Source organism: Triticum urartu, chromosome 6, assembly GCF_003073215.2.
Source record: "Triticum urartu cultivar G1812 chromosome 6, Tu2.1, whole genome shotgun sequence".
NCBI classification, from domain to species: Eukaryota; Viridiplantae; Streptophyta; class Magnoliopsida; order Poales; family Poaceae; genus Triticum; species Triticum urartu.
In genome coordinates this window covers 182,329,672-182,342,238 of record NC_053027.1, presented here as the reverse complement: position 1 = coordinate 182,342,238, position 12,567 = coordinate 182,329,672, and the positions used below count along the sequence as shown (strand labels likewise).

General features: G+C 47.1%; 1 protein-coding gene across 1 annotated transcript in view; it reads left to right on the top strand.

The window, feature by feature from the left end:
* The first annotated feature begins 2,092 nt into the window (after positions 1–2,092).
* LOC125516683 overlaps positions 2,093–12,567 on the top strand; it is a 33,296-nt gene continuing 22,821 nt past the window's right edge. The window contains exon 1 of the mRNA XM_048682032.1: positions 2,093–2,183. Within this exon, the coding sequence (XP_048537989.1) occupies positions 2,093–2,183 (91 nt within the window). The remainder of the gene's footprint in view (positions 2,184–12,567) is intronic.

Genomic DNA, 12,567 nt, shown 5'->3' with positions numbered 1-12,567 from the left:
ACCTTCTAGCGCCACCTGCGGAGCATTCTGGCGGCTCAGGAGGCCAGGCATCACGCTGTCCTGGCAGAGATCGTGACAGTTCTTCAGGAGCCACCTAGGCCTGTAGAGCCTCCTGAGGCTCAGGACCCTGGCCGCTCGTGAGGATCAACCTCTCCGGTTTGCATCTTCAGCTACCCCGACACCACTCCAGCTACAGTATCAGGTGACTCTTTCCAGTTCATTCAGTTAGGGGCGCCCTTCGGGAAGCATTATCCCCAAGTCACACAGGTCTGTCCCTGTAGCGTGTGTCCTTTTGCATCTTTAACTTACTCTGATGGAAGCACCTCACAGGCTGCATCATCCCCAGGCCGCTCGTGTCCGTCCCAGTGGCATGTAACATTCTTGCATCTATTTGAACTAGTTTGCCTCCTCGCATGAATTGTTGTATAATCATTGCTTACATGGTGCTTGTTCATCGCGGCCTATCGCAATGCCAATCGGTCACTTGCTCATCCCGCAACGGGAGACTCACATGCTGGCACGGTGCTTGTGCTCGGGTCCGTCCCTGCAACAATGATAAACCTTTGCGACCGAGCTCTGGCTCACGGCCCGCTCCGTGTATGCCACCTCACCAGATCCACAGTCCCTTCATCTTCTCACGGAAGGAGCAATGGCAGGATGGCAAGCGCAGCTATGGGGTACTCTCTCTCGCGCGCTAACACGCAGGAATCTCCAGAGCCTAGCTACACGGGGCCACACCAGCTGCTCCCTTTCATGCTTTTCGCTTGGGCGTTAAAAGGAGGGCTCCTGAGCATCACGCCTCAGGACCTCTTACTGACTCTCCAGCCCTCACGCCCTAGCCTTGACCATGGCATCGCGACCTGGCATACCAGCGGCGGCTGAGCTCGCTCGAGGGTCGGGACCCGAGGACGCAGAGCACTCAGGAGAGTGTGAAAGGGGGGACCTGGCGTGGACACAATTCGACGGTACCACCATCAGCGTCCCATCATGCAAGGAATCAACCCGAATCGCTAAGATAAGTCACGCACTCAAGCCAGCCTGGCGTTGTGACCCAGGATTTCCATCTCTCGCAACCTTGCTCCAGCAGTGCCGCCTTCCTTTTCAGCCTTTAGGGAGCTGCTTGCACGCCAAGGGCGACCTCCTGAGCATCACGACTCAGGGGCTCTTACTGGACCTCGGGCCACTCACCTCCTGGCCTTGACCACGGCATTGTGACCCGGCATACCAGCGACGGCTGAAGCCCGCTTGGGGACTGGGACCTATCGGCGTAGTGCACTAAGCTGCCGCGAGGGCGAAAAGGGGGACAATGCTAGAGCAAGACGTGCAATCACGAATTTCGCAATAAGAATGATATTGATGCAAAAGTGTTACAAATTCTTTACACACCCCCACGGGGTTCGTCTCGATTCCTTGTAGGGAACAAAAGAAGGAAGTTTCTAGGAGCCCTATCTACAGGTGTTGCCGCCGACGCCATCATCAACAGTGGGCCACGAGGGGCCGGCGCCATCCCCATCCAGATCAATGCCGACGACGAGTGGACGCCGCTGCTGCACCCCGGGCATGGCAAGATCTCGGGGGCACGTAGTTGTCGTCGCTCGTCTCCAGAATCTCGTTAGGCTCGGGAGAGTCGCTGGACTCCCAGGCGTCGTTGCTGTTGCTGGAGGAGTCGTCGGTGGGACCAAGGGCGGGCCCAGCAGGTTGCCCTGCGATGTCTTGGCCACCCCCTTCAAGGCAGCACTCCAGGCGGCGGCCTTCCTCCTCGAAGACTTTGAACAACATCGTGGAGGCACCATCATACTCAAAATGGATGGCGAAGGCCCCCTCCGCGGGACAGACACGAGCAACCTCGCCCCATCCACGGTTCATGAAGATCTTGCCCGGGGAGACGGCCTCAACCTCTGCTCCCGTCGCCGGGGTGCCGCACTTGGCGTGCTGCAGCCATAGCTCGAGTGGCCCCCTTGGCGGCATCTCTTCGGCGAAGAATGGCGGGAATCGGATCCAGATGAGCGGTGGCATCACCGCCCACACCACGAGTTCATGCGAGGAGCCCTCGGCGTGGGTTCGCGGGGCGGCGGCATGCATCACCGCGGCCATGGCGCATGCGCCGCTGGTCGCTGCCTCCTCCTCCGGATCCTTCTGCCCGAGCGTACAAGGGCAGTGGGTAGCCCCGGGGGAAGCTGCTCGTACCAAGGCCTCGTCACCTCCGACCTCACAATGATGTTGTGGGAGCGGGCCAGCCTCTTCTTCGGTGGGACTGGCCCAAGCTCTTCGCAAGGGGTTTTTCCCTTCTCAGCAGCGGCGAACCTCCGTATCAGCGCCATGAGCGACGCAGCAAGAAGGAAGAAGAGGAAGAAAGTGGGATGGAGGAAGATATGAGTAACGGGGGCTCTGCCCCTCTCCTCATTTATAGCCAGAGGGAGGTCAACCACCGGCCTCCACGATCTAAGGTAATGATGATTTTCTTCTGCATGCAGCAGGGTCTTGTCAAGTCGGACAGTTGCCGAGGCAGCATGGGGAAGCGGAGACACCCACGTCCTGTCAATCACCACACGTCAATCAAGGCCAGAGGTGGTTGGGGCCCGCGGCACTCCGCACTTGCCCTTTGGCTTCGCTTTGAAGCCAATTCCGAGCGCGTTTTGGGCCCGGGGGCTACTGCCGGCGTCCTAGGAATGGGGGTACCTAGACTTGCCTGCCTGCAGCCCAGGGCACCACCAACGGCCTGGTATGACCCATCTTCATCAGCAACCACTCAAGACCCTCGCAAGGGGCCAAGCCTCGCGAGGCGGATGACACCAAGATCTCCCCAGGGGCAGCCTCGCTAAGCTGGCTCCCGAGGAGCGGAGATATCTATGCAAGGTGCACCTCACGAGGTCCGCGTGATGTGAGCCATGACGACCGAAGCCAGGCGGGCGCTAGCAGGCGCAGAGTACATGTTTCCACTTTGGTGCAAAAGGGGCAAGCGCAGGCGAGGAGTCTCAAGGCATCAGGCAAAGGTTTCCATATCGGTGCAACAAGACCAAGGCCAGTAGGATGGCAGGACGGAGGTCATCGCGGAGCCCACGGCGTCGTCACCACCAGAACCTTTGGTAGGCAAAGACCACCTTTTGTTAGGATAACTTGTACTAGTTGTCTCCCTTTGAAATTGGCCATTGTGGGATCCCTTCCCGCCTAAACATTTGGGAAGAGGACCAGGGCCTCTATAATAGGACTAGCCACCACCGTAGTCAATGATTGGCTCATCTTGGATCGGATCCACTCCACCAAGGCCATCTCTCTAGCTCATCGAGCTCAGGAACACCTCTCCTCAGGAGGATGTTCATCCACTGTACTAGTTCATCCCTAGCCCATGAGGTAATCCACCACACAACACTAGAGTAGGGTGTTACACCACAACGGTGGCCCGAACCAGTATAAAGTCTCGTGTCTCTTGTTCCTTGGGTTCGGCGAGCTAGGCCTTGAGATCGTTGTGAGAGCGAAGTAGGGAGAGAGAGATCTCCGTGCGCACCCCAGAGTTCAAACCTCAAGGGTTTGCCGGAACCCAGAATCCGACAGGGACGCATGCATGGATGATGAAGGGGGCCATGTGTTTGGTAAGCAGACCTAACTAGATCGGTATATCAATTGTTGTTTGTCGGAGGAAGGGAGAGACATAACTAATGAGGTACATCGATCGACGCATGGGGAAAACGAGTTATAACGACCTAGCTAGCTATATGTATAGCAGGAGATCGGTCGGTGTACATCCATTTGTTATAGGCAAATAAGGCCCAGCGAGAGACAAAGAGAATGGAGCTAGGAGGTGGTGTGAGAGGCCTACTAGCTAGATATGGGGAGGAGTGTGTGATTGTGAGATCGATGAAAAGAGGGGTGAGAGTTTACACGTGTGGGGGACCGTATGAGAGACATGAGGCATGGACACAGAAAGGAGGAGATGGAAGGTGCGTGTGTATGTTGTAGGCAGACATCGCTGGAGAGGTTTATCGATCAGTGTGTGTCGGAAAGGAGTTGTGGAGAGCATGGGAGAACGACCTAAATAAAAAATGAATGTGTGTGATGGATAGAATGCTGAGGGAGGGGGAGGGTGTGTGCATGGACGAGAGAAAGTTAGTGCTAGCTACAAAGGTTAGAGGATTGTGTGGGTGTAAGAGACTAACAAAGATCATAATTCGATATGAAAGTGGATTCATATATTTGAATAGGAGATCGTAGTGTTATAAACATATGCATGCATGAATATAGCGGTGATACGCGTGGTGTGTGGTTTTGGAAATGTTATACCATAATGTGATAATGTGTGTTGTTTGCAACTCACAGCTAAATATCGCACAATCTAAATCATACTATACATCGAACAATCTCACATTTTACTTGAATTTGTGATAATGTGTGGCATCTGCAACTCACAACTAAATATTGAACAATCTAAGCCATACTATATATCAAACAATCTCACATTTTATTTGAATTTGTGGTAAGGTATGGCATTTGCAACTCACATCTAAATACTTGTAGGCGTAGGGGGCGGGGCACCATACATTATGTGATAAACACATTATACATATGAGACATGGTTTAGATTATGAAGATCTAGCTAGAGCTTGAAATGTACTGTGATTCGAAATCAACATAAAGTGGATTCAAAACATGGAGTTTGAGTTCATATAGTACACATAGTTCATATCTAACTCCACAGTAATCATGTGGTGTGCTGTGAAGATAATACACAAACGATGGTTTAACTTGACAATAATGATGATTGTAGATCTTATTAAAATAGAGAAACGAATTCAAATGGTTTAACTTCACAACAATCATGATTGTAGATCTTATTCAAATAGAGAAACGGATTCAAATTTAGTTCATATGGAAGCGGTAGTATATACATTTGGAATGCACTAAAATGTTCATTTGAGTAGGAGGTTGCATGCACTATACATGTAGCAAAATATTTTAATTGAACATAACATCAATTCAAAGTTTTGAATGGCATTTGTAGTGCGAATTGATTTGGTATAGTACATGGGACTAGACTCTCTTGTGTGGTGCGAATTGATTTCATTTTGTTTTTTCATCGACGGAAGTGTGAATTGATTTGGTACAGTACATGTTAGGCTTGTCTCAAAATTTCAACCCATACCTTGTTACCCCGAAATATTTAATATATATCTTTGTCTCGTTGTGCTCCGAAAACTCCCTCCATCTCAACCTGCGCCTTGCTATCCCAAAATTACAACATGCGCGAAAACTCCCACCTCCTGCGAAATCCCGACATGCGAAATGCCCGTGATACCCCTGAACCGGAAGAACCGCCTAGCTCAAATCGGTGGGGTTACTTTCGTAACTTACCCCACATTTCAGACAAGCGCGTTCCTAAGCCATGGTTCCCCCTCCCATCACATCTGCCCACCCATTCGTACATCGAGACCACGAAAACCCCCAAAGCCCCACACTCTCCTCCATTCGCCACCCAGCCGGAGCCTCTTCCCCGACGACATCGTCCATAGCAACACCTCGACGTCCCTCATCCACCACACCAGATGAGGATTTTTCGTCGATCTCGTTGTCCCGCCGGTTCAGCCACCCCGTTCTCCACCTCCAAGGAGCTGCCCCGACGTTCCCCTCGTCTTTTGCGCCACCTCCAGTCCCACATGGCCGTCTTCGCCTGCACCACCCAAAGAGCAACATCATTACCTGCACCTCCAAGAAGCTAAGGCCTAATCGGCGCCACCAAAGAGGTTGTACACTAATCACCGCATTTTCTTCTTGATTCAATCTCACGGTGCAGCCGGCGTTCGGTCCCGAGCCAACATGGCGCGCCTCCATCCACGGCGGCGTCGCCGGCCACTTCCTTCACGGTGTAGCTCCCTCAGCGGCGACGTCAACATCAGTAGGAGCTGCTACTTCTTTAGCTCTCACTCGCACTGCTGCTCTCCTCTTGCTCTCAGTCCACTTCCTGGTCTGCTCTTGCTCGCACTCCTGCTCTTGCTCTTGCTCTTGCATGCGCTGCTACTCTACTCTTGCGCGCGCTGCTGCTGCTGCTCTACTCTAACGTGCACTGCTGCTGCACGAGCAGCAGATCCTTCTCTCCCTCGAGCCCCTACAGCTGCTACCCAAGATGTTGCGACACAACCAGCTGCCCCGGCTCTTGCACGCGCTACTGCTCTGGGCGCTGCTACTACTGCTACTGCTTTTCTGCTACTAGTGCGTTCAGTTTCGACAGTAAAATTCAGTTTTGACAACTAAATTCAGTTTCGATAGTTAAATTCAGTTTTGACAGTTAAATTCAGTTTGGACAGTTGAGTTCAGAGATGAGCGGCTGATGTATTTTACATCTAGAACTTTGTGGTTATGTATTTTACGTCATCTATTGGAGATGCTATTAGAATTACACTCAAGTTAGCGTTGTCTCTCTTGTCCCACTTCAGCCTCGCCATTGTACAACTCACCAGGGCTGCTCCAATGACGAAACCCTCCATCACATCAGAGCAGTACCCCGGGCTCCATCTCCAGACACCTAAGATCTTCTTTCCCTCCTCCGACAGCCAAATCAATCGGAGCATCCTCACCGACCAACCCAATCGTGCTGAGATTGACATGGCTTCACCAAAAAGGTTGTACACTTGTTGCATCTCTTTTTTACTCTACATGTTACATATATTGTCCACTGAGCACACGTAGTGACAAGAAATACGATTAGTTTCTCCTACAATATGACAACAAGTGAGGTACCAGGCAACTTAGCTATACGTGACGGACTCTCTTGAACACGATCATTATTTATATCTACGCATTTGAGCTATGCATTTGTAGATGGGCCTGGGAGTTGAGCTAGTAGGGCAGTGGCCTAGGTCCAAAGTAGTAGAAGTAGCACAAAAACATATTTTGAGTGTAGGCTTTTCCCTGCTCAAGCCTGCCTAATAGAATCGCCAGTGCTTGAAAGGAAAAGTGAAGGAAAAACATAGGAACTGGAAAGTTTCCTATGGTACTACTATTCATGCATTCGATTCAAAGGAATGGAGCAAAGGAAAATGTAGGATTTGTTCCTTTAGTGTCTCCTTGAAAGAAAAACTATAGGAATTTTAATATCCATTTGTCCTCCTTTTCAAAGTCCTGTTCATGAAGCACAAGACTAAGAGATAGTAGCATAATAGGATTATAACCGTACATTTTCTTGTGGTTTGACTTAATCTCACCATGCTTCTTTGCATCATGTGATTTTCCAATTATTGTGAACCGAACACCCAGATTGGCAGAAATCCTGTGTTTTTAAATTCTATCTTTTGCACGTGCATTCCTATCCTATTCCTGTGTATTTCCTATCCCTACATTATTAGAATCCTCAAATTCAAACAAGCCCTTCCACAATTACTTCTGTTGCAGATATGTGTCAAAGAAAACCTTGTGTGGTTTGTCCCGCTCTTCCTGCGCTGTGTTCCACCCCAGCTCAGCTGCTCCAATGACGGAAGGGTTCACCATAGCAGGGACCCGCTCTCTAACTGTCTTTCTCCGCCTCAGATCTTCTTCCCCGCCGCCGGCAGCCACGACAACTGCATTACCATCATCAACTGAGCAGATGACCTAGAGGACTACACGGGTCCGCAAGAGAGGTCGAACTCTTCCATGTTTGCTTACGTTATGCATCGCTTAATATGATGACATACTACTTTATCGTCGTGTTCACCTATTAGACTCTAAGTCTGATCCAAACAAATGCTGAAACTTGAGTTTTTAAATGGTTGTGGGGTACATATTGGGGCAGCAATCAGTACCATCTGTCTACTATCTGGTTAATCTCGGGTGTCTACAATGAGTTTCATGGTGGGTGCAAACAAATATTAAAGGAGCCATTATCTGTATTTTTTAACTAAAGCTATTATCTGTCTGCTATCATTGGTTTTGGGTCTATCCACAATTTGCCACCATCACTCTGGATTTGTGCATGCACTCCTTACATAATCTCACTATGTTTTATTCCTATGCATGTTAGTTATTGTACACAATGGAACTGAACATGTAGAGCAAAAGAGACGAGCCTTGGATGGCAATACAATTTAATGCAGACATCGCTCCATGGTGGGCGCAAAGGCAACCCCCTCCACCCATTTCTGATTGTAATCAAGAGGAAGATAACTGTTCTGAGGGGGATTCAGAAGGAGAAGACCACTCCTATTTACCCCCTAAGGTCTTCGCTCTAACTTGGCATGCTGATGTTGGTTATATCTTGCATACGGTGCCTTGCATTGCTTAATACATCAAATATGTCATCTGCTTAGTTTAGACATGCTTTGTGTGAATGCCATCTGTTTAGTTTCTTCATCGTATATGTGAATTATGCAATGCCATCTTGTTTAGCCAGGCATCATATATGTGAATTTTCCTGCTTAGCCAGTCATCTTATATGTGAATTATATCAGGCCATCCTTTTTTTCATTACGTATTACATTTGTCAACAATGTTAGTACATTCAACTACTCTTCGTGTGCATCAGCCATTTGACACGGTGATGGAAAATTCTGGAGTGAAAACAAGGTCTTCAGAGCAGACTATGCTATCTGACAAAGCGCATATCTCGCTGGTTGCGGATAGCTCCTCGGAGGAGGATTCAGAGACAGATGACTAGTCCTATCCCCCCCCTCGAGGTGTATGCTCAAACTTGGCAGGGTTATGTTGCTCATATCATGCGTATGGTGTCTTGCATTGCTATGTCATTTGATTAGTTTACACATGCTTTGTGTGAATGCCACTTGTTTAGTGTCTAATTACCATATATGTGAATTATGCAATGCCATCTTGTTGCAAGACATTATATATGTGAATTATGCAATGCTATATTGTTGCAATGCATTATATATGTGAATTATGCAATGCCATGTTGTTTAGCCAATCATCATGTATGTCAATTATATCATGCTATCCTTTTTTTGTATCACGTGTTCCATTTGTCGACAACGTTTGTATATTCAACTACTCTTCCTATGCATCAACCATTTGAAGCGGTGATCGAAGTATCTGGAGTGAGAACAAGGTATTCATAGCAGACAATGCTACCTGGTGAAGCGGACATCTTGCTGGTCACAGAGAGCTCCTCAGAGGAGGATTCAGAGACTGATGACCAGTCCTATTTCCCCCCTGAGGTCTATGCTCAAACTTGGCAGGGTTATATTACTCATGCCATGCATGTTGTCCTGCATTGCTTAGTTTTTACATCATATATGTGATTGCCATCTGCTTACTTTCTTACTATATAAATCATATATTTGGATTATATCATGCCATCATGTTTACATACACAATATCTATTTGAATTATCGCATGCCAACCCATTTAATAATGACATCATATAGTTCTATCATCTTATCTTGTTTAGTGTTTACAGTCATCATATTTTGAATTATGTCATTCTATCCGTAAATTATATCATGCTATCATGTTTCCGTAGGTGGCATGTATGTGAATTATGGCATGCCAACCTATTTAATAAACACATTATATAGTTATACCATGTCATCATGTTTACATAGTCATCATATTTTGATCTATGTCTTTCCATCTTTTTTAGTTAGCCATCATATATGTGAAATTGTGTCATGATATCCTATTTAGTCAGCCATCATATATGTGAAATTTTGTCATGCTATCATGTTTGGTTAGACAACATAAATGTAAATTAGTTCATGCCCTCTTTTATTCCCCACTACCCATTGACCTGTATATCATACAATGTATGTACATTCAATTACTTTTCTCGTTTATCAGCCATTTGAATTGGAGAGGGTGATGGCAGTATCTAAGGGAGTAACAACACGGTCTTCAAAAAAGATAGTGCTACCAGTTGGTGCAGATAGAACCACGGTTGTACTTGCCCAAGAACCAGCCCCACCACACATAACCCAGACTCTCGCATATTGTACCCCTACCCAGTTGGATAGAGAACCAGCTACACCCTTCTAACTCCAACCCCAATAGATAGTAACCCAGTTCCAGTTGACACAGAACTATCTCCACCACAGAGCACCCAAACACGAGTAGTTAGTAAGGGAACTGCAGTGCCCAAAGCACGAGTACCAACACTCTGAATCCCAACTCAACGCTTAAAGCAGAAGAAGAATTATTCTCAGGTCAGGTTCTGTAGCTATGGTTCATACTCCTTTGCTCTTGCATCACTTTATTTACTCATACCAACTATTTTCAAATTTGAAGGATGGAATTGGAACTCCAATGGCGCAGCAGGTATGTTTTAAACCTGTTTCTTTAACTGGTTTGCTATTGTAACTTGCTCTATGTTGATTTCAGTTTCAATTGAACAAACAGCAATGTTCTCATGTCATGCACATTACAAGTGTTGTTATTGCTCTGTAGTTTCCCACACTTATATTCTGTCTATTTTGCTTTGCCTTGAAGAAATATTATTTGACCTTTGTCTCTATCTTGATTTGGCAACAATAACTAGAATGATATAGACCATAAAGTAACCATGGTACATAGCTATATGTTTGTTTCATGCTATTATCCTTTCCACTTTACTACTGAACTGATTTACCAAAATGAGTTTCATATACAACATGGTAAACCTGTGATGTGTCTGCTTGTTTCTCTTTTAGAATGCAGACAAAATATTGGAGAACAGTACCCCATTATGCAATGGTAAATGAAGTAATGCAAATAAGGTTCAAGATAGTGAGACATTCCTATTGGTCTCCAAGAAAGCTGATAAAAACTATCTTGACGATAGTGGGAGAACCCAAAAGTCATGTCTTGATGTAGTGTTCGAGTTACTAGCCACTACTGCTGGCACAAGCTCTTTGAACTCGCTGCCTGAATCAGTTCGTCTTCTTGAGTCTCAACTTCAAGTTGAAAGACATCGATCAGATGTGTTGTGATAGGAAGCTGAAGGACTGAGGAAGTCCCTGCAGAATTCAGATGCATATTTTCTGGTGCAACAGCAAGCGCTGGAGGATTTAAGCGCCAAACAAGAGAAAGTTAATAATCTTTCTAAGCATCTTGCCAGCATTATGGGTACCCAGGATATTGTTTCTTGAGCTCTTCTGAAGTGGTTTCAGTTCTGGACTTGTTTTGCTGCGGCGTTTACTTGCACTGGTCGCCAACTTTGACAAACAATGTCTATGATATGCTGCTTTGTTCCCTATATTTGCACCGGTGGCGAACTTTGATGCCAAGTGGATGTAATATGTGTAATAGCCGTGATAGCCTAGCGTAAGTTGCTTGCTTATTTATGTCCTTGTTGTCTTGTTTATTTGTTTGCTTGTAGTCAGTGCAGTTCTTTTTCCGTGGTTTGCTAGTGGCCGCAATAGCCTATTTTTTAAATCTAGGCCACAATAACCATGGGCTACATATTTACTGTAGTTACCATGGGCCTCCTATGGGTCGTAGAAACAATGGGCCTTTTAAGGGCCATAGAAACTATGGGCCTTCTACGGGCATAGAAACAATGGGCCTTCTATGGGCCATAGAATCAATGGGCCTTCTACGGGCTATAGCGTCAATGGGCTTTCTACGGGCTGTATGATCGATCGGCCAAACATGGGCCAATAACAGACCACATTATGGGCCGTAAACAGGCTAGATTTGGATTCGTATGTTCATGGGCCGACCATAATGGGCCGTCGTTAATCAGCCGTATTTGATGATGCTATGAAAACGGCCCAACAGATTAACGGGCCGCAAGCGGGCCGATTGTAACCACGGGCTAAATTTGGCCCACAAGCAGAAAAGGCCAGTAACGAGCCATAAGTAACCGAATGCTGGTAATGAGCCCAAGAATAAATGGGCCCTGAGAAGGCCGAAAGATAACATGGGTTGGAAACGGCCCAATGGAATAATGGGCCGTTAATGGTTATAAAGCGGTACACTGTTCATTATGGGCCAGATTCACCATGTGTCGTTAATGGGCCAAGAGTTACAAAGGGCCTCATATGGGCCAAAAGACATCATGGGCCAAACATGGGCTGGAAGTTACAGTGGGCTGGAATCATATTGGACAGCCCAGATGAAGCTACTGGGCTTAATTCCGATAGGCCGTAACGAGCCGTGAGTTAGCGGGCCGTAAATGGGCTTTATATGAACACGTCGTTAACATGCTTTCCGTGGGCCAGCCCGTTACCTTTTGACCAAGTAAAATGGGCCGGCCTTTTCATTGGAATGGGCCTCTGTTGGGCCGTGCCATGTGTCAACGTATCATAGGCGCCTCCTATTGAATGAATGGATGACATCTGTCCCAACCATGAGCCAACAGGTGTTTCCTCCGACCAATGAGAATTTTACATGTGGAAAATCCTCATTGGTCTGGGCTGTTAACGGGTTATCGGATCCAAAACCAGACCCGATAGCTTAATGGCGACCCGTTACGGTGGATGCCACGTGAAGGTTACCATTGACGAAAACACTTCCATGACGTGCCATTTATCGTCATGGAAGTGGACACTTCCGTGATGATAATTTTGGTAATGTCATGGAACACTTCTACGACAGCATAGGTATGACTATCTTGATTCTGTCATAAAATCGTCAAGGATGTATGATGTCTACTACACAACCTTCTTCTTCTAG